Raw genomic sequence first — 21432 nt, 5'->3', positions numbered from 1 at the left:
GGAGGCTGAGGCAGGAGAATCGCTTAAACCCGGGAGGCGGAGGCTACAGTGAGCCGAGATCACGCCATTACACTCCAACCTGGGCAACAGAGCAAGACTCCATCTCAAAAAAAAAAAAAAGAAATGTCGGATCCTATCCTTTGACCATTTAAGGGTTTTAAGCAGAGAAATGACATGGTCAAGATTTCGTGTTCGAGCTACCATTCTGGCACTCCTCAAAAGGATAGACACTGAATGCAGAGAGACTAAGAAAGAGCTCATTGCAGCCAGCCAGCCAAGTGGTAGCAAGAGCTCAAATGGAAAGGAAAGAATATATCCAAGAGATAGTTGAGTGAGGGATGAAAGGGAGGAGGAGTCAAATATGGTCCTAAGTCTCTGACTTGGATCACTAGTGGAGTTACCTTTATCCAAAGTTGGAAATACAGGAGAGGATCAAGCTAAAATAGAAAACAAGCTGCATTCGGGACTGTGGACAGAGCTGCAGAGGGAGCTGGCCAGAGCTGAAGTGCTTGTGTTTGTGTTTCAGATGGTGACCCTCTTTCAGATGTGGGTTGTTCCCCTCTATTTCACAGTGAAGCTGCACTGGTGGAGGTTCCTAGTGATCTGGATCTTGTTCTCTGCTGTCACAGCCTTTGTCACCTTCCGAGCCACCCGAAAACCTCTAGTACAGACAACCCCAAGGTGAGGTTTAAGTAGTGGGAAGAGCCCAGGTTTTCCAAAGCTAATGGGTTGGAATGCATGGGAGGAGCATAGGTTTAGACTGAAAAAATTCCTGGTTTTGTCTGCCAAAATTATTTGGCATAGGGCCCCTCTAAAACAAGCTGATTGGGAGAACCCCTCCCCTATTCATTGATTAAAAACCTCAAATATTTCTGTATAGCTTACTTTATGGTTTCAAGGTATTTTTATATTAAAGGCAAAAAAAAATAAGCAAATCATGTTGATCATTGTGGTCTCATTTTAAATGTTTTCTTCTGTGAACGCTTCTCTGATCTCTAAATTAGATTTTCCATTATATTCTCTCATATTGCACAGTAGTTTTCCTTCATATAACTTACCACAATTTATAACTAAATACTGTTTTGAGTATCTATCTCCCTCACTAAACTCTAACTCTGAGATCAGGAACCACATCCATTTTGTTTGTCACTGTATATTCAGGCCCTGCCATGGGGCCTGGCGCATAGTAGCCTGCTCTGTGAATTTTTGTTGAATGAATGAATCTCAGCAAATTTATAATTTTCCAATAAACAATACTTCCTTCTTGAGTCACAAAGCAGCCACTGCCTGTATAATTCTTTTTATTTTATTCAAATTCATTTCTCATTTGATCCTCCCAACCAGCTTGTGAGGTAATTTAGTATCTGTACTCAACAGAAAAAGAGATTTTCTCATTCATTCAAATAAGCACCTACTATGTGCCAGGCCCTGTGCTGAGTGCTGGGGATACAGAGCTGGATAAGACATGGTCCCTGCCCTCAAGGAGTACTCTGTTTAATGGAGGAGATGGACAAGAAAGCTCCTGTTGCAGTGCAGTTGGTAAGTGCAATGACAGAGGTTTGTGCAGGTCCAAGAGAGCTTGACTGGCCAGCCTCAAAGTTGTGACCACCTGATCCAAAGTCTTTCAAATTGTAGATTGCCCTTCTTCCTATTCTTCTTATGTTCTACTTTCCTGCCAGCCTTTCTCTGGCCTTCTGGAGTTTCATTGTATAAGGTGAAATAGGTGATCCAGAAGTTCCTCTCTGGCTTTGGTAGTTTACTTTAAAGGCCATTGTGGAACATACAGGATGTGGAGCCAGATGAATGTGGATTGGGACCCCTAGCCCTGCCACTTGTTCACTGTATGACCTTACCTTTCTGAGCTTTGAAGTCTTCATCCCTAAAAATGGGACAATAATTGCTACCTCACATAGGGTGATAAGGTGATATGATGAAAAAGTGTAATAGAACAATGTAAGAGTCACCAAGGACACCACAAACAGTGCCAACTTCTGGCTAAAATGATTGAAAATATGTCTGTAATATGGAGGATTTTTATAATAGTAACCACTAGCTCTTTTTTTGAGATGGAGTCTCGCTCTGTTGCCCAGGCTGGAGTGCAGTGGTGCGATCTTGGCTCACTACAAGCTCCACCTCCTGGGTTCACACCATTTTCCTGCCTCAGCCTCCCAAGTAGCTGGGACTACAGGTACCCGCCACCACGCCCGGCTAATTTTTTGTACTTTTTTAGTAGAGACAGGGTTTCACTGTGTTAGCCAGTATGTCTCAATCTCCTGACCTCATGATCTGCCCGTCTCAACCTCCCAAAGTGCTGGGATTATAGGCGTGAGCCACTGTGCCTGGCCAGTAACTACCAGCTATTTACTTATTTATTTAGAGACAGGGTCTCACTCTGTCGCCCAGGCTGGAGTGCAGTTCACTGCAACCTCTGCCTCCCAGGCTTAGGCAATTCTCCTGGCTCAGCCTCCCAAGTAGCTGGGACTACAGGTATGTGCCACCACACCCGGCTAATGTTTTTTCGTTTTTTTTGTATTTTTAGTAGAGACAGGGTTTCACCACGTTGGCCAGGCTGACCTCAAATGATCTGCCCGCCTCGGGCTCCCGAAGTGCTGGAATTACAGGTGTGAGCCACCACACCCGGCCCTGTAACTAACATTTGATAGTACTTTACAATTTCAAAGCACTTTTTAAAAATAGAGATGAGGTCTCACTCTGTCGCCCAGGCTAGAGTGCAGTGCCATGATCACAACTCACTGCAGCCTCATCTTCCTCGGCTCAACCAATTTTCCCATCTCAGTCTCTGGAGTAGCTGGGACTGCAGGCGTGCTCCACCTTGTCTGGCTATTTTTTTATGTTTATTTTTAGTAGAGACAAGGTCTCACTGAGTTTCCTAGGCTAGTCTTGAACTCCTGAGCTCAAACAATCCTCCCACCTCAGCCTCCCAAAGTGTTGGGATTCCAGGTGTGAGCCATTGTGCCTGCCCTCAAAGCACTTTCGTAAACATCCTTATTTATACATGCAGCATTTCATGAACATGTATTATATACCAGGAAATGGGCTCTGTACAACCCAGTAAAAAAGGTAGCAGGGTTTTCCCGTTTTACAAAGAAAATCACCTCTCTTGTCTCAAAGAGGTGATTTGACTTATCTGAGGTTACCCAGCTACTAAAGCATCACTTAATCCATATTGAGTTTTTTGACCTAAAATTTCACTTCCTTTTCACCGTGTCTCTCTCCTTTATGATCATTGCAAACCCTGGAGAATAGAGCTGTGTGTGTTCTTTAAGACAACACTAGAAGGAAGATATTTGGGTCCTTTCCCTAGCCTGAGAAACCATCACTGCTTGCCTGGCCACAGCAAGGAGGCACGGGCAGGGAAGGACCTTGACTTTCCTCCCTAGGGTTCAGCAGGGTTGGTAGTAACCTAGTCAGCTCTCAGGAACCACACAGGCTTGTGCTGGTTATTCAGGCAGATTACTAAATTGTTCATTAGCTCCCATCACAGATAGAATAGTGGCTCCTGATGACAGGGACCCACTCTTGTAGCATTTAAAAGGCTCTGGTTTGGCCAAGCACCAGTGGCTTATGCCTGTAATCCCAGCACTTTGGGAGGCTGAGGTGGGAGGATCCCTTGAGCCTGGGAGTTCAAGACCAGCCTGGGCAACATTGCAAGACCCCATCTCTAGCCAAAAAAAAAACACAAAAGGCCCTGGTTTATTCAGGGAACCGTCTTTCTTGCTGAATCTAGTAGCTGGGATCCACCAATTAGATTGTACACTGTTCTTCATTGGCTCCTGGGGCACAGTACTCCTTCAGGAGCATGAACAACCCCATTCTACTTCACCACCACCACACACTTTCATCCAACTCAAAGGTACTTCTTAAGTGCCTCTCTCCTTTCCCTTCTCCCTCAGAAGAAAATTCATTTCAGAAGTAAATTCGTTGCACATCATTTCTTTCATTTTTGGCCTGTGGATAGGAGCAAAGCTGTATTCAGACTAACCAGGCCCAGGTACAAAAAACCTGTAGCTCATTCTACCTCTGATTCATCTCTTGAATTCTGTTTCTGAACAACTAGCCTTCCCTGCCTGTTAATCTTCTGAGCATAGTTGTGTTTAATACTTTTTACTTCCTTATTTGAGGTGACATAGCTGTCTAAGGTCAGCTGTGCTCCTTATTTGAGGCAGAAACTGCCTTTTTAGGAATCTTTTCCTTGGTCTGAAACCATGAAAATACAAACAAAGCACAGCTGGGCGTGGTGGCTCACACCTGTAATCCCAGCACTTTGGGAGGCTGAGGCGGGTGGATCATGAGGTCAGGAATTCGAGACCAGCCTGGCCAATATGGTGAAACCCTGTCTCTGCTAAAAAAAATATAAAAATTAGCCAGGTGTGGTGGTGGGCACCTGTAGTCCCAGCTACTCAGGAGGCTGAGGCAGAAGAATCACTTGAACTCGGGAGGTGGAGGTTGCAGTGAGCTGAGATCGTGCCACTGTACTCCAGCTTGGGCGACAGAGCGAGACTCTCATCTCAAAAAAAAAAAAAAAAAAAATACAAAGCACTAGTTCTTGAGTATATGGAGGCATTTCTGCAGTCAAGGGAGTGAGCAGCTTTGGATAGTAACTGAAGTTGCTCAGTAAGTCCTGAGCAAAGACCCTGGTGTCCCCATTGATGTGAGAATAAAGGATTCTGGTGATCCAGTGACCACTGAGGCCAGAATCTCTGTGTCAGTTGCACTAACCTTCTCTCCTTTCCCCAGGTTGGTTTATAAGTGGTTCCTGCTAATCTATAAAATCAGCTATGCCACTGGCATCGTTGGCTACATGGCTGTCATGTTTACCCTCTTTGGTCTTAACTTATTATTCAAGTGAGTACCCTTTGTTTTTGTTTTTGCTGGAGTTTGGGGAGGAGTGGCTGTTGAGATGTACCTCTTGCTGCAAGTCATGGTTATTAACAGGAGGGACATAATATCCAGGATAGGAGACTTGGGTGCTGGGCGGGGGTTGGGAGAGGACAGGCTTTCATGATTTGTGCTGGCAGAAAGCAAGGAATGTCTGAATATATACAAAGTCAGAGTCCTAAATCATATTTTCCAAGGCTTTATATTTTAGTGGAAAAGTCTGTTAACCAAAGTAAGCATAATAATTATCATAACCTGCTATCCATAATTCTATCACCTTAACAGAGCTGTTTTTCTCATCAGTGTGTACTGTTCATTTGCAGCATCCACTCTGCATGAATGGCCTTATGTTCAACTAGGCCAGGGGTTGGCAAACTGTGCCCTCTGTGCCAAATCAGCCCACAACCTGTTATTATAAAATGAAGTTTTACTGGAACATAGTCATGCTCATTCATTTATATATTGCCTGTGGCTGTTTTCCACTAAAACAGCAGAGTTGAATAGTTGTGATAAAGACCATATGGGCTACAAAACCTAAAATATTTACCATCTGGCCCTTTATAGGAAAAGTTTGCTGACTCTTGGGCTAGACCGTCAACCTACATGACCATGGTTGGCTACAGCTAGCAACAGATTGACTTAGAAGGATACAAAACAAATAACAGAGCAGAGCGGTGTCTGCAAGTCTTCACAGTAGACTCAGAGCTGAGGTGTGAGGGAATGAGACGACACAGATGGGTGTGGAAGCCACCCTGGCCTAGGAGCCCCATTCCCCCAGGAACACATCCAGTTTCAAGAATGTCCCAGTCCAGATGCATTGTACTGATCACAGGTCATAAGCAGTGTTGCCTGTAATATAGCTGACATTCGACAAGATTTCTAAGGAAACAGTTCTAGAAAGTTAACCTGTGGATGTTAAGTCCTGCTTCATTGTTGGGCATTTAGGTTGTTTTCAATTTAGTACTATCCCAGATGACGCTGCTCTGTTGCTTCCTAAGGGTGCATTCCTAGGGATGGAATTTTGGCTCTTGCTTCAGTTGTCATAAACCTTCCAAAAGATCTTTATTAGCTTACAGGTCCTCCCACCCCAAATTGAGTCAGATGCCAAGAAATCCTGAGCTCAGAGACTGGAGCATACAGTGAGTCAGTGAGGCAGATGAGGGTGGAAATTCGCTTTCCTGGATGAAATACTGGTGGCTGTGGGCTGTGGATCACGAGGAGCCCTAAGCCTACGACAGTGCACTGAAGCTAGAGATTTAGGTATAAGATAATGGAATGGTCATTATCTTATAATGATCATCAAATTTAAGATAATGAATGGGATGATCACTGGCCTCTTCCCTGAGCCTAGTTATATTGTAGGCAGGAGTCTCTGAAAGGAGTTTATTTTAGGACAAGTAAAAATAAATCCTGGCCAGGTGTGGTGGCTCTCACCTGTAATCCCAGCTATTTGGAAGGCTGAGGCAGGAGGACTGCTTGAGGACAGGAGTTCAAGACCAAGCTGGGCAACATATTGAGACTCTCAACTCTAAAAAAGAAAATTAGCTGAGTGTAGCGGTGTGCACCTGTATCCCCAGCTACTCAGGAGGCTGAGGTGGGAGGATTGCTTGAGCCCAGAAGTTCAAGGCTGCAGTGAGCTATGATTGTGCCACTGCACTCCAGCCCAGGTGACAAAGGGAGACCCCCATCTCGAAAAAAATAAAAATAAATAAATCCTATTTTATATAGTGAGAGTGCACTCGTGAAATTCTTTCTTCTAGGGCTAGTACAGGCTGAAAGAATAAACAGGCTCCTGAAGGGTTTAGAGGAATTCATCACTGTAGAGTCAAACACATCTTGTCAAAGAAAACAGATATGTCTTGGTAACTTTCTAACCTGTATGGTTAAAAAATAACATAAAAATCAAGATTCTGCATTATGGGATTCTGCATTATGGTTTTGTTTTTGTTTTTGTTTTTGTTTTGTTTTGTTTTGTTTTGTTGAGATGGAGTCTTGCTTTGTCGCCCGGGCTAGAGTGCAGTGGCTCACTGCAACCTCCACTTCCCAAGTAGTGGGGTCAAATGATTCTCCTGCCTCAGCCTCCTGAATAGCTGAGACTACAGGCGTGTGCCACCACACCCGGCTCCTTTCTGTATTTTTAGTAAGGATGGGGTTTCACCATGTTGGCCAGGCTGGTTTCGAACTCCTGACCTCAGGTGATCCACCTGCCTTGGCCTCCCATAAATGTTAGAATTACAGGCATGAGCCACCACTCCTGGCCTCTGCATTATGTTTTAAAGATAATTCTTCTATAATTACAGTTTCTTTTTACTTGCCTAAACTCTACAATGAGGAAAACAGAATTGAGAATCTTGATCATTTTTGTGCTGCTGATCAAATTAATTGGTGTAAGATCAATGATTTCTAGTGAGCTAAATATTCAAGGTTCATAAGCAAACGCAACTTTGTATATAAATATAATTTATAACTAAGCAAATACGTACGGTTCTTTGTACAAATATTTTAACATAATTTTCTATAACAAAGATTTATAGACTCAAGGTTGCAAATTATCGGTCCTTGGAATTATTAAAACAAACCTTCTGATGTTATAGGCAAGATCTTTATCCTTCTTGTTAAATAGACTTGGACCAAAATTTAACTTTGATGATATGATACAGATTATTTATATTTGTAGTTTATAGTTTTATAGTAACTGCTATATATTAATAAATATTTACTAATTTTGTCTTTTTTTTTCTAAACCTGTGTTTGACAAGCTGTTTCTGTAAAGGTCCAAATAGTAAATATTTTAGGTCTTATGGGACAATAGGCCAAATCTAGGATATCATGTAGGTACTTAGATAACAAGAGAAAAAACTCCTACCCTGTCCCACCCTGTTTGCCTGGGGAAGGGGCCAGGTCTCAGGTAGTGGACATACTTTGTGCTCAGTTGTCATAAGCTGAGACAATCTCAGAAGGAGGGGCATGTGGCCACCAGGATATTTTCACTTTCTGCATCAGTGACACCCAGATTCTGGCATGCCCTTTCCTCCTTGTGGATGGCTCAGCTGTTTCAACTTGGGTGGCTAGCTGGAAGAGAGACAGCTCAGCGATGCAGCTCACTCAGTGTCCAGAAGTTACCAACAGTGGAGTCCCCACCATGTAGGTCCCAATGAGCACAGGTCCTGGGTAGCTGCAAGTCATTGCCACCAGTTAGGGGAGGCAAGGACTAAGAGCAGAGTGAGGAAAAGGGGTAGGAGGGGATGCTGTAGCTTGGTCTTTGCAGCCTACAGTGCTAGCCTCTTCAAGAGGTGTTCATGGGCCATATAAAAATAGGCAGCAGACTGGATTTGGTCATAGTTTGCCCACATTTGCTCTAGCCTTTGGGCCTTCTCACTTTGGGCCCTGCCTTGTGTGTCCCAGAGTAGTAATCCAAAGAAGATATGTCTCAGGGTGGGTCTTTCTAGCTCTAATGCTTCCCTTGCAGGATCAAACCAGAAGATGCCATGGACTTTGGCATCTCCCTTCTCTTCTATGGCCTCTACTATGGAGTTCTTGAACGGGACTTTGCAGAAATGTGTGCAGACTACATGGCATCTACCATAGGGGTGAGTTCATCCGGGTTCTTAAATACTGCTTCTTGACACCTCCAAATTGTTCAAGTTGATGTCACTTGTTTAATGGAAGAGAAAGGCACTAGGGTGAGATAAGCCACATAAAATCCTTCAAGATGTACATATGCATGGACACTCCTTCCTTAAAGTTTGGAAAGCAACACTTTAAAAAAGGATAAAACCGTGTGCGTTGCAGCAACATGCCAGCTGGAGGCCTTTATCGTAAGCCAGTTAATGCAGGAACAGAAAACCAAATACTGCATGTTCTTACTTATAAGTGGGAACTAAACATTGGGTATTCATGGACATAAAGATGGCAACAGTAGACACTGGGGACTACAAGAGGAGGAGGGAGTGGGGACAACGGTTGAAAAACTATCTGTTGGGTACTGTGCTCACTACATGGGCAACAGGATCATTCGCACCCCAGACCTCAGTATCACGCAGTACACCCATGTAACAAACCTGCACATGTACCCTCTGAATCTAAAATACAAGTTGAAATTATTAAAAAAAAAATTAGAAAGCCAGATCTCAGATGTACTCTATAATTTTTCTCTTTAGGGCCATTATAGGAAAGAGCCACTTTATCCAGCAGGAAGTTAACATTCATTCAGTAAATACTTTTTAATGCCTGCTATGTGTCTGGACACATAGCTATGTTCCAGAATTACAAAAGTGTACAAAAATAAACATGGTTTTTGCCCAGATAAACTTTACTCTTGGGTGGGAGAGATGGCTATTATAGTAACAAACAGATAAAAATAAAATTACAATTTTAACAAGCATTATGTAGGAAAGGTTCATGATGCTGTAAACACATGTAGTAGTGTCATTTGACCTAGGCGTGGGGCTCAAAGATGGCTTCGTTGAAAAAATGACTGTGGAGCTGACTTGAACAATGAGTAGGAGTTAAATGGATGAAGTGAGAACCAGGCAGAGGAAAGAGCGTGCGTGAGAGTCCTGTCATGGGAGACAGTGTGGGTGTTTTGAGGAACTAAGACCAGTGCGGTTGTATGGCCAAGAAGTGTCTGGAGAAGTAGCGACTAGACTAGAAAAAAGCCTGTGGGCCAAATTAAAGATTTTGATTTTTATACTAAAAATCCTGGGAGGGGCCGGGCACAGTGGCTCACTTTGGGAGGCTGAGGCAGGCAGATTGCTTGAGCCCAGGAGTTCAAGGCCAGCCTGAGCAACATAGTGAGACCCCATCTCTACAAGAAAATGAGAAGAAAAAAAAAAAACTGGCCGGGCGTGGTGGCACATGCCTGTAGTCCTAGCTACTTCGGAGACCAAGGTGGGAGGTCACCTGAGCCCAGGAGTTTCAAGGCTGCAGTGAGCTTGTTCATGCCACCAAACTCCAGCCTGGGCAACAGAGCGAGACGTTGTCTCTAAATAAGTAAAAATTCACAAAGTGTATAATAATCATGCAAAGGCACAACAATAAATGATGGGGCACAAAAGTGCTTAGTCCATATTGGTTATTGTTTTTGAACTGCACAGTGGTAGGAGTTGCTCCTTACAATTTTTACTTTGTGAACTCTTACTCCTTGATTTAACCCACGACCGCTACAACAACAGCCACTGTCACTGCGTTACCAAAAATTGGGGAAGTTTTCATACTTGATTTATTAATCTTTAACTGTATGTGTAAAGCTAGACATTTCATTTCAACATTTAATATTAAAAGTGTTTTGAGTCTTAAGAGACAATTTGGTGTCTCTTAAATAGAGGTTTAGTGATGTCTTTGTGACAGAAATATGACACAGGAACTGAACTCTTGTTTCTATCAATTAGCCTGTGGTAAAATTGGTTTTGTTATATGTCGTTTCACTTAAAGTCACAGTTTCCAAGAAACTGTCAGTGAAGTGAGGACATACTGTATTTGAGAAGTATTTTGGACTTAGATATAGTTTGGTTCTGAAGACTGAAGGGAAAAATATGAAGGAAATGTAGGTCTCAAAGCTGAGATTTCTGATTCGGCAACTGCTTGGATGGTAGTACCTTTCACTGAGATAGGAAATGCTGCAAGAGTTGCAGGTGGACATCACGGAGAGATGCTTAAATATGGGTAAATTAACAACCAATCTGAGAAACGCAAGTAAATATTTCTAATTTTTTTTCAGAATGGAAATATATCTTTGTTGTTTTGCTGTTTATAAAAGTAATATGTTCTCTTTGTAATTATTTAAACAACACAAAAGTGCTCCCTGTCTCAGTGTCGTCCCCCAAGACCCCACCCCAAGAAGGAATATTTCCATCACCTTGGGTAACTTTAATCTAGTACCGTTTAAGGCCAGGGACTTTGTCTCTCAGTATCATGGGAATATTCTAATTTTTTCTCTACTGGATCAAATTGAAAACAGTACATTGGATCACTTTACAAACAGTTTATTAGGTTCCTTTTTGAACAACTGTCTTGTGTTTTACCTTCATTTCCCTCTTACCTATTTGTGTAGACATTGGATCTTCCTTTAACCAGTTTACTCCCCAGAAGAGATTTCTAGACCACGTCACCATTTTGACCATTTTGAAGTATACAGTTCAGTGCATTAATTACATTTGCAGTGTTCTGCAACATTGTCACTGTCTAATTCCAAAATTTTTCATCGTCCCAAACAGAAACTTTGCCCATTAAGCAGTAACTCATTACCCCTCCCCACAGCCCCGGTTTACCTCTAGTATACTTTCCATCTCTGTGAACATGCCTATTGTAGATATTTCATGTAAATGGAATCATACAATATTTGTCCCTTTGTCTCTGGCTTCTTTCACTTAGTGTAGTGTTTTCAGAGTTCATTCATGTATAGAATGTATCATTCCTTTATATGGCCGAATAGTATTCCATTGTGTGTGACACCACATTTGGTTTATTCATTCATCTGCGGATAGGCACTTGGGTTGTTTCCACTTTTTGGCTACTGTGAGTAATGCTGTGAGCACTGGCGTTTAAGTGTGTTTAGTCCCTAGTTTCGTATCTTTTGGGTTTATACCGAGAATGGAATTTCTCAGTCATTTGGTAATTCTATGTTTAACTTTTTGAGGACATGCCAAACTCTTTGCTTTCTTAATTATGATAATTTTGCTTAAGTGAATATCTGTATTCATGGAGCTTCTTTGACACTTCTTCTTTTTTTTTTTTTTTTTTTTTTGAGATGGAGTCTCGCTCTGTCGCCCAGGCTGGAGTGCAGTGGCGCAATCTCGGCTCACTGCAAGCTCTGCCTCCCAGGTTCACGCCATTCTCCTGCCTCAGCCTCCCGAGTTGCTGGGACTACAGGCGCCCTCCACCACGCCCGGCTAATTTTTTGTATTTTTAGTAGAGACGGGGTTTCACTGTGTTAGTTAGGATGGTCTCAATCTCCTGACCTCGTGATCTGCCCGCCTCAGCCTCCCAAAGTGCTGGGATTACAGGCGTCAGCCACCGCGCCCAGCCTCCTCTTATTTCTTTAAAGTCCTTGAAGTGAAATTAATGGGTCAAAAGGTGCAACAATTTGAGATACCATGCTAAATGCTATCTGAAAGGCTTGAACCCCTTTTGCTGCTGCCACAAATGTCTGAGAATGCCCTTGTCACCAAACCAACATGGCACTTAATATTTCACTGTTTTAAATGTTGGAGAATATTGTTGTCCATTTAAATGTTGGAGAATATTTTAAATGTTGGAGAATATTGGAACCATAGTCTGGCAACAGAATGGCTTGCCTGACACAGCCCCTGATCACCAGCCCCAAGTCCTTCTCCCTCCCCTTCCCCTTATCCTTTGATGCTGATCCAGCCCAGTTTATAGGTCCTGTTACATCTAACTTCCCAACTGTCTCTAGTCTGGTCACTTCTCCCCATTTGCCCAGCAAAGATGAGGTCAATTTGACTTGTAAAAGATGAACTTTTCTAAACAGTTTTTTTTAAAAAAAAAGGATGTCCTCTAACTCTGGGCCTCCCGCTGCCACTGTTCTTCTTCTCTAGAAGGCCTGAGGCCTCTGTGGAGCTTCCTACTTTGGCTGCTTCTCACAGCTTTTCCTATCTTTCCTTCCTGCTATTCTCCTTCAGTTCTATAGCGAGTCGGGCATGCCTACCAAACATCTTTCAGACAGCGTGTGTGCTGTGTGTGGGCAGCAGATCTTTGTGGACGTCAGTGAAGAGGGGATCATTGAGAACACGTATAGGCTGTCCTGCAATCATGTGTATCCTGCCTCGAGCTCCTGAGCCACATCTCTCCTGCAGTCTGCACACTGTAGTGAGGGAGAGAAAGGGGGTGGTCATGACCCTAGGTGTGCTGTCCAGACCCTTGAGTGTAGGAGAGCCACAAGAGGGCCGCCTTCCCTGCCCTTTCCCACAGATAGAGCCACTCTTACGTAAACAGTGGTTACAACCTGGCTAGGTCTGAGAGGAACCTGAGGCTGCAGCTAGTGAGGCTGTGCTAGCAGACCTGAGATCTGACCAGTCACAGGGGAAGAGGACCCTCTAATGGGATCCCTCAGTTTAGCATCATCCCCTATTCTGAATAACACTTCTAATATTTATCATGTATTTACCCAGCTCCCATTCTCTGCCTATGTTGGGAGAGCCATGTATTGTCTCCATTTTGCCCCGTAACAGTCTTGTGAGATAGGGATCATTATCCTTACTTCACATGTGAGGAAACAGGTTCAGACACAGGGACTTGCCCAACATTACAGAGGTGATAAAGAGCGAAGGCAGGATTTGAACCTTTCAAAGACTGGCTGGGGCTGGAGTGCTGCCCTGGCTCTCACCATTTCCCTTGACCAGCGGTGCTCAGCTTCCACGAGTTCTGCATCCGCGGCTGGTGCATCGTGGGAAAGAAGCAGACGTGTCCCTACTGCAAAGAGAAGGTAGACCTCAAGAGGATGTTCAGCAATCCGTATCCTTTATTGGGGTCCTCGTTGGGAGTGGGCTGTGGGAAGAAAGTACTGGCCAGTGTGACCTGCATTTGGGTCCTCCTGGGGCCCTCACTTCTGCCCCAAACCAGAACATATCCAACCATGATGGGAAGCTGAGCTGCTAGTCCTGCCCCATGATACACCTCTGGTTTCCCTATTCTAGGAATATTGCCTATTCTCAGCCTCCTTGCAGCCATTGTCACAGATAGATAGACTTGTGTCAGCCTCAGGCTGTGTTACCTTACACTGGCAGTTCCTTCTTAGGGAAGGTGTTACAGGAGGCCCTCCCTGCATGTTAGTCATGGGGAACTAGGATTTCTCTCTACCTCTCTCAGGGCTGCCCTGCTTCCAGTACCGGTCCCCTCTGTCTGCCTCCCACATTCTCTGCATTCAGCTCTTTACTCCAACGGACAGGCTGTGAGGAGGAAGAGGAGGGAGGGCAAAGTTGGGAGGGCTGGCTGAGTAGGAAGTGAGGCTGGGCCCTTCCAGAAAGCAGCCTCCATTCCTCTAGGCTGTGGAGCAGCTGGAAAGTGGGGCAGACCGAGGGAGCCCAACCACCCGTGCTAGATCACTCCTGGCAGCTCTTGCACAGAGCCTCTTTTCTTTAACACACTGACAGCTGGGAGAGGCCTCATGTCATGTATGGGCAACTGCTGGACTGGCTTCGATACTTGGTAGCCTGGCAGCCTGTCATCATTGGCCTAGTCCAAGGCATCAACTACATCCTGGGCCTGGAATAGTGATGAAGAGCATCAGTGGAAAACCCACCCCACACGTCATGGACCTCAGGGCACTCTCCTCCCTGCCCACAAAGACCTCCTGGGTGGGAAAGACTCAAAGGGGCGCTTGGGCCACTCAGGACCCCTCCGGCTGTGTCGGACTGGGGAGGGATATGATGGAGAGCCAGCCAGTGGGGCTGTCAGCAGTGGGGGGCTTTTTAAAAGAAAACTATTTTGATGAATATATTTAAAAAAACTTTTTTTTATTGTGGAAGATAGGAATTGCCCCCCTCCAGGATTCACCCTCCCTGCCTAAGCAGGGTGGGGACAGAGCCATGACATTTTTGGTTTAAAGGAGCCTTCTCATCTCTGGCTGAGAACACTGTTGGGCTCCCAGGTAGCTGAAGGCCTCAGCCCATCCACTCCCTTCTTCCCTGTGTGGGGCTCAAGCCTGGTGCACTTAGTATAGAAGAGCTAACGTACTCAGGCTTGTGCCATGGGTCAGCACTGAGGCTCCAAGTATCCTCCCTCCCCCGCTGTCTGGCACACAGGACAGGTGTTGCGTCTGACTCTGTCTCCCCCTGTCCAGGAGCTATAGGCTGGTTGAGGCAAGTGGAACCTTATCAGCGACTTGTCCAACAAGGGAAGCCTTGGGGCCTCAGAATTCATTGAAGATTTGTTTTGGGACAACTGGAAGAATCAGCACCATGGATACGCGCCTGTGGGCAGGGCTGTGGTCAGCCAAGAATAGAGGTCATATAGTTGAGCCATGGGGCAGTTGTTGGCAGCCATGACTGACGGCCCCTTGTGCAAGCTCATTCTTCAGTGGATCCTTCAGTGGAGTGGTGACACGTGCCAGTGGTCACTCTGCCACATCACTTCCTTCTTGAAAGCCTAAGAGTGCGTATGCATGTGTGTGTGTGCGTGAGGCAGGAGAATATGACAGATGTCAGCTTCTCCCTGTGTCAGATGATATGCCCTTGAAGCTGGCAGGGGATTCCCAGTCCAGGGAATATCCCTACATGATTTTTGTCATTCATGGGTCCTCCCTGGGCCTGACAACAGGAGTGGTGGGTGGGTGAGTACAGGTTCTAAGAGGGGGCTTCTAGGAAGGCCCAAGCCCTAGTCCTAGGTGACTTGAATAAAGTGGGAGGTCAAACATGGGCCTTCGGCATTGGGTTTCTAGGGAATATGGCCCAGTAGGGCCTGCCCCTTCAAGGGCAGCAAGAACCAAGCAGGATGTTGTCACTCCCGTCTGAATAAAGCTCCATGAGCTGGGTTGGAAAGCTGAACATTTATCTTGCTTTCTTCTTCCCACCTCTTTCCCTGGGGTCCCCAGGGGTGTCTTGCCTTTGCTAACCCCCATCTGAGACCTGAGGGTCTGGGGGTGGTTGGGCCTGCCTTTCTGCTGTTCCCGGCTGTTCTGCTGCTGACATCCCTAGGAGTGGTGGAATGCCAGGCTCCTGTCCTGTGGCCTAGGGGCCTGGGGCATCATTGGGCCTGCTTTCAGACTGAGGTTGCTCTATGTTCTCACTGCCTGAGGACAGTGTCCCGCCACCACCTGCCTGCCTTAGGGCCACACTCAGGCTCGGCTTCTCTTCCCCAGCTGTGGCTTTCCATGGTACCCTGCTGCTTATGCCACCTGTGGGGCTGTTCCCCTCCTCAGAGAGGGGAATGGGGCTGGTCAAAGGACCCAGGGATCACCCTTCCTTTTACTTTTTTCCCCCCACCCCCCTCTCAGGCTCAGGTGAGAAGCCGAGGCCAGACTGTCCAAAGCTCTTTTCATGTGTAACAGTCCTGAGTCCCTTGACCTCCCCTTGGCCTGACTCTGGTCTTGGTTCCACTAAGGCAGAGTCCTGTCGTCTCTCCCTACCATCCCCCACTGGACTTTGTCTCTCAGAAACCCCAGGCAGCCTTGCCTCCTGACCTAACTCCTGGAGATGCTGGTGTTCTTGGGAGGAATTTCCCCTGCATTTTACGTGCTAGAAGCCCCTGGGGCAGGAGGCAGGGGGAGGAATTGAGAGGAGGAAAAACGCGAACTAGACACCTAGAGAAGAAGGATGTGACTTGTGGTATCCTATGTCTAAATTAGGAATATGAATCTGGTTTTTCTACAAGAAGCTTGAGATCACAGCTGACTGTATTCCTGATGCATCCACCAAACCCTTTTCCATCTGTGGCCCTCCCTGGCTCTGTCACCAGCCCTCGCACCCTCCTGATCACAGGAGTCACAAACCTCAGACACGCAGCTCCTGTCCACACTTAATATATGCATGCATTGGATCACCCAGCTCTGGTCTTTCTGCCTCCCTGGATAACTGCATGACCCTGAGAGGGAACCTCCTTAGATTTAGCATCCTAGGTTCCTCATATGCCTCACCCTGAATCCTGGCCCTCCCACAGCCCCAGTGCCATTTGTCCCATCAGTGACCAGATTCATATTCTGGTGTAGACTCTGTTGCCGGAGCCAGTGCTGAGCCAGTCCGCCTCTTCCTCGGGAAGTGCCCGCCCTTCCCTCCTGTTAGGGTTGGCTCTCGAGCTTGTGTGCCAGTTCCTGGGTTGGCCGTGAGAGTTCTACAGACAAGGGGGAAGTACTCTCGGTGTATTTCCTGTGGTGGGTTCACACGCAGCTAGACACAGCTAACTTGAGTCTTGGAGCTCCTAGAGGGGAGCTTCTGGAAAGGAAGGCTCTTCAGGACCTCTTGGGAGCCAGGTAGGAGTCTGGGACTACTAGTGAACCTAGACCTGTGGCTCTGGCCAGAGGGGCTAGGATGAGAGACGGAGGGCATTATGGCGGTTGCTGGGAGATGCAGCTGACCTTGGGGCTGGTGACTCGGGGGGTGGGGAGCCTGGGAAAGGCCAGGATGTGGATGGGCTGGTATGGCATTGAGCCTGAACTGGTCCAACTTGGGGTTCCCCAGTGCCTAGGAAAGTTGTCCCCTTGAATGTCAGTGTGAAGGTGAAGGAGGAAGCAGATGCCTGTTCATATGGAAACAAAGACCTGGCTGTGAAGAGGGGAGGCGGACACCAAAGTCATGACACTTGGGTGGGACAGAATTGATCTGTGAGAGACTCATCTAGTTCACACCCTAGGTGACCCTGGGGGTGGTATGGGGGTAGATTAGAGATCCCAGACTGGTATCATCTGGAGCGTAGGAGTCCCAGGAGCTGAAGGTTTCTAGCCACTGAAGTTTGGCTGAAGCAGGTGTGTCACAGCTGCTCAGGATTCCCTGGTTAAAAAGTGAAAGTGAAATAGAGGGTGGGGGCAGTGCTTTCCCAGAAGGATTGCTCGGCATCCTGCCCTTCCCAGAAGCAGCTCTGGTGCTGGAGAGAGCACTGCCTCCCTGTGTGACTGGGTGAGTCCATATTCTCTCTTTGGGTCTCAATTTTGCCTTCCCTAATGAAGGGGTAAGATTATACTAGGTAAGCATCTGATAACCATTTGTAGTCATGAGAGCTGGGGTGGGGAAGGTTTGTCACTTGACCCCCCAGCTCTGTTTCTAAGTGCTGAAAGAGCTCCAGGCTATGCTACGGGAGGAAAAGCCAGCTACTGAGAAAAAGCGGGAGTGGTTTACCATTCTCCTCCCCCACCTTTCACCAGAGAAGAGGACGTTGTCACAGATAAAGAGCCAGGCTCACCAGCTCCTGACGTATGCATCATGACCATGAGACACAACTGGACACCAGGTAGGTCTTGGGGCTACGCATGGGCAGGCGGGGTAGGGTGAGTTCTGTGAACAGAATGGAGCAATGGGCTAACCCGGAGCCTTCACTCCAAGGCAAACACCACCCAGCGCACCTGGTGCTGTTGCTTTAAGAACCTGGGCAGATGTTGTGGCTCTGGCTCCATTCTAAAGCTTCTCTGTACTCTGTTCAATAAAGGGCTAAGGGGTGGGTGCTCAGGGGTCCCTCTTCCTGCTCTGATTCCCTGGCTAGAGCCCAGACATCTCTGGGCTGGAGTTACCTGGGCAGCCCACTCTGTCTCCAGAGCCGCTGACCTGTAACTGTCCTTTCCTCAGACCTCAGCCCTTTGTGGGTCCTGCTCCTGTGTGTCCACATCGACACTCTCCTGGTCAGAGCCACACCTGTCTCGCAGACCACCACAGCTGCCACTGCCTCAGTTAGAAGCACAAAGGACCCCTGCCCCTCCCAGCCCCCAGTGTTCCCAGCAGCTAAGCAGTGTCCAGCATTGGAAGTGACCTGGCCAGAGGTGGAAGTACCACTGAGTAAGAAGCACAGTGGTTGAGGGTGGGCTGTGGGCACAGAGGTTCTCAGGGTCGGGTTGACTCCTGAGCGCCAGCCCCCTTCTGCCATGTACCACCAGCTGAGCCAGCTGGGCTGAGCACGCACCATTCTCCCTCTCCAACCCAGTGTCATGGGTGCAGGCTTGGCGCAGCTCCCAAGATGCTCCCTATCAAATAGGACAGAGAACTCAAGACATAAGTAATGGTCACAGGACTTCCCAGAGCCTTGGTTGCAGTGGACTCCAAGGCCAGCCCCTCCACCCAGAGCCTGCTGGCCTCTGGCCATCTCAGAGGAGCAGCAGCCATCCAGCACTGCCTCTGTCACCTGGGCTCCCAAGTCACCGAGGCTGGGCACTAGAAAAGGTCATCCTGAGGAGACAGGTTCAGAAGAGGAGTCATCACTTGAACCAAGGACCATTCCTCACATTCCCCGTGTTTGGGGCTAGGGCCTCTCGGAGACTACTGTACTTCCCCTTTAACGGACATTCCCACCTAGGTGGTATGCAGAGCAGTTCTCTAGGTTCCAGATTCATGAGGACTAGGGGGGAGCTGGCAGGGAGGGCACAGCAGAGCAGGGCAGGGGAAGGGCCTGCTCTTCCAAAGAGCTAACTGCTGCCTGTGTCCCTAGATGGAACGCTGACCTTATCCTGTATGGCCTGCAGCCGATTCCCCAACTTCAGCATCCTCTACTGGCTGGGCAATGGTTCCTTCATTGAGCACCTCCCAGGCCGGCTGTGGGAGGGGAGAACCAGGTGAGGGTCGCAGCAGCCAGGTGGGTGGGAAGGAGGCCTTCTGCGGCCCTCTAATGACCTTTCCTTCCCCTCCGCTCTAGCCGGGAACATGGGAGCACAGGTACGCAGCTGTGCAAGGCCTTGGTGCTGGAGCAGCTGACCCCTGCCCTGCACAGCACCAACTTTTCCTGTGTGCTCGTGGACCCTGGACAGGTTGTCCAGCATCACGTCGTCCTGGCCCAGCTCTGGGTGAGGAGCCCAAGGAGAGGCCTCCAGGAACAGGAGGAGCTCTGCTTCCATATGTGGGGAGGAAAGGGTGGGCTCTGCCAGAGCAGCCTCTGAACTAATGCCTAGCATTCCTCAAGGTCAGCCAGACAAAAAGGAACTTAAGGCTTGGGCAGGGGAGGTGTAGCCTGGGGCAAAGTGATGAGATGTCCCTCCTTTCCTTGGCCTGATCCTTGTCTACCTTCACTTCCTAGGCTGGGCTGAGGACAACCTTGCCCCCCACCCAAGAAGCCCTGCCCTCCAGCCACAGCAGCCCACAGCAGCAGGGTTAAGACTCAGCACAGGGCCAGCAGCAGCACGACCTTGACCAGAGCTTGGGTCCTGTCTACCTGGAGTGAACAGTCCCTGACTGCCTGCAGGCTGTGTGGATGAGCAACACACCCCCTCCTTCTCTGCTTTGGGTCCCTTCTATCACCAAATTCAAACTCCATTGCCACCTACCTAGAAAATCGCAGCTTCCTTATAATGCCGCCGCCTCCTGCCATTCTCTCTCCACCTACCCATTAGCCTTCCTAACGTCCTAATCCTCAAACTGCTCTACTGCTTAGAAACCACCAAGACTGTTGATGCCTTAGCCTTGCACTCCAGGGCCTTACCTACATTTCCCACATGACTTTCTGGACGCCTCCAACTATTCTTGCTTTTCCCAGACAGCTCCCACTCCCATGTCTCTGCTCATTTAGTCCCGTCTTCCTCACCGCCCCAGCAGGGGAACGCTCAAGCCTGGTTGAAATGCCACCTCTTCAATGAAGTCATCCTCTTTCAGCTCTGGCCACATTCTGCAGACTTCATGTCTTCATGCTGTATGTTTTTTTTTTTCCTTCACTCTAATGGACTGTTCCAGGGAAGGGATGGGGGCAGCAGCTGCTTCGGATCCACCCTGTATCTGTGTCATCCCCACGTGGGTCCTCATAAAGGATTATTCAATGGAGGCATCCTGACATCTGTTCATTTAGGCTTCAGTTCCACTCCCAGGAACTTTGCCTGTCCCAGGAGGGAGTATGGGAGAGAGGGACTGCCACACAGAAGCTAAAGAAAGACAAAACCTGCTTCAGGGGAACACAGGCCCTTGAAAAAGAAAGAAAAGAGAGAACAGCCCATAATGCTCTCCGGGAGCAGAGGCCACTAATGGAGAGTGGGAAGAGCCTGGAAAGATGTGGCCCCAGGAAAAGGGATGAGAGAAAGGAGGTGGTCTGGAATACTCAGCGGGAACAAGGTAGGCTCCAAAGAGCCTTTATTTCCCCTCTTTTCCCACATAGATCAAGGCAACTCAGTACTCACGGGAGAAAAATAGACTTTATTTACAAGTAATAACATTTAGAAAAGATCCATCCCCGGCCCTTAAAAACCTTCCCATCACTCCAAATCCCACCCCAGTGCAAGTCTGGGGAAGGTAGGGTGTGAGCTGCCGCTGAAGGCTGTCCCCCCACCCCACTCCTGAGACACAGGGCCCATCCGTCCTGGGAAAGAGCATCCTTTGGCAGGTGCTCCCACCAGGTCAGACCCAGTCCTGGACTTCAAGAGTGAGGGCCCCTGCTAGGCCCAGCCACCAGGAGAGCAGGAACCAGGGCCTACTCCTCTTATGGTCCCTTCTAGATCCAGAGGCTAAGGAAGACTGGCCAGGCCCAAGGACCCAGCCATCAAAACCAGCCTCAAATCTGGTTGTGATGGAGAAGTGACTTTGCTTTAAGAAAAAAGGAGGCAAGGTAGGGAGAGCGCCCACACTGTCCATGCTCCAGGCCCCCTGGGCCAGCTCTGAGAAGGCGCCAGTGAAGGTCCAGGGACCAGATCACGGTACGGGTAGGCATCACTGTCTCTAGAGGTTTGGCTACTGTTGGCCTGGGAGCTGAGAGAAGGCACTGAGAGGGACAGTAGGCGGAGGACCAGGTGAAATAAGCATCGGGGACACAGGTGGGGCCACTCACTGGTACTGGCCCTTTAGTGCTTTGCCTGAAAGAGACACCGTCACATGGCCAGATGAGAACTTGCGATACCAGCCTGCACCCACTGGCTCGGAAGATCTCTTCCTGCTCCCACACCCCTGTCTGGATCCCCTCCCTTGT

At 47.8% G+C, this 21432-nt stretch overlaps 3 protein-coding genes across 16 annotated transcripts in view; 2 read left to right on the top strand and 1 right to left on the bottom strand.

The window, feature by feature from the left end:
• Positions 1–15401, top strand: part of RNF121 (ring finger protein 121) — a 68381-nt gene extending 52980 nt beyond the window's left edge. The window contains exons 4-9 of the mRNA XM_003254778.3: positions 527–681; positions 4759–4866; positions 8369–8489; positions 12540–12673; positions 13270–13371; positions 14010–15401. Of these exons, the coding sequence (XP_003254826.2) occupies positions 527–681; positions 4759–4866; positions 8369–8489; positions 12540–12673; positions 13270–13371; positions 14010–14130 (741 nt within the window). The 3' untranslated portion in view covers positions 14131–15401. The remainder of the gene's footprint in view (positions 1–526; positions 682–4758; positions 4867–8368; positions 8490–12539; positions 12674–13269; positions 13372–14009) is intronic.
• Positions 14158–21059, top strand: IL18BP (interleukin 18 binding protein). Of its 5 annotated transcripts, none has more exons than XR_004033672.1 (6): positions 14158–17796; positions 18129–18335; positions 18982–19105; positions 19186–19333; positions 19564–20172; positions 20326–21059. XR_004033672.1 is itself a non-coding variant. In XM_030829566.1 (6 exons), the coding sequence occupies exons 2-6, from the start codon at positions 17769–17771 to the stop codon at positions 19639–19641; spliced, it is 585 nt and encodes a 194-aa protein (XP_030685426.1). In that variant the 5' UTR covers positions 14158–16822; positions 17711–17768; the 3' UTR covers positions 19642–20301. The 5 variants fall into 5 exon arrangements, 4 of the variants coding, with proteins under 4 accessions (XP_030685426.1, XP_003254823.2, XP_004090680.2 ...); XM_030829566.1 differs by lacking the exon at positions 20326–21059 and having other exon boundaries at positions 14158–16822; positions 17711–17796; positions 19564–20301; XM_003254775.4 differs by lacking the exon at positions 20326–21059 and having other exon boundaries at positions 19564–20301.
• Positions 20647–21432, bottom strand: part of NUMA1 (nuclear mitotic apparatus protein 1) — an 81216-nt gene continuing 80430 nt past the window's right edge. For all 10 annotated transcript variants that reach the window (XM_030829553.1, XM_030829562.1, XM_030829558.1 and 7 more), the window contains one exon: positions 20647–21319. In XM_030829553.1, coding sequence (XP_030685413.1) covers positions 21308–21319 — 12 coding nt within the window. In that variant the 3' untranslated portion in view covers positions 20647–21307. The remainder of the gene's footprint in view (positions 21320–21432) is intronic.

Source organism: Nomascus leucogenys, chromosome 15 (assembly GCF_006542625.1).
Source record: "Nomascus leucogenys isolate Asia chromosome 15, Asia_NLE_v1, whole genome shotgun sequence".
In the NCBI taxonomy this organism is placed as follows: Eukaryota; Metazoa; Chordata; class Mammalia; order Primates; family Hylobatidae; genus Nomascus; species Nomascus leucogenys.
The sequence above is the reverse complement of the archived record's forward strand: the minus strand, read 5'-3'. Positions and strand labels throughout refer to the sequence as shown.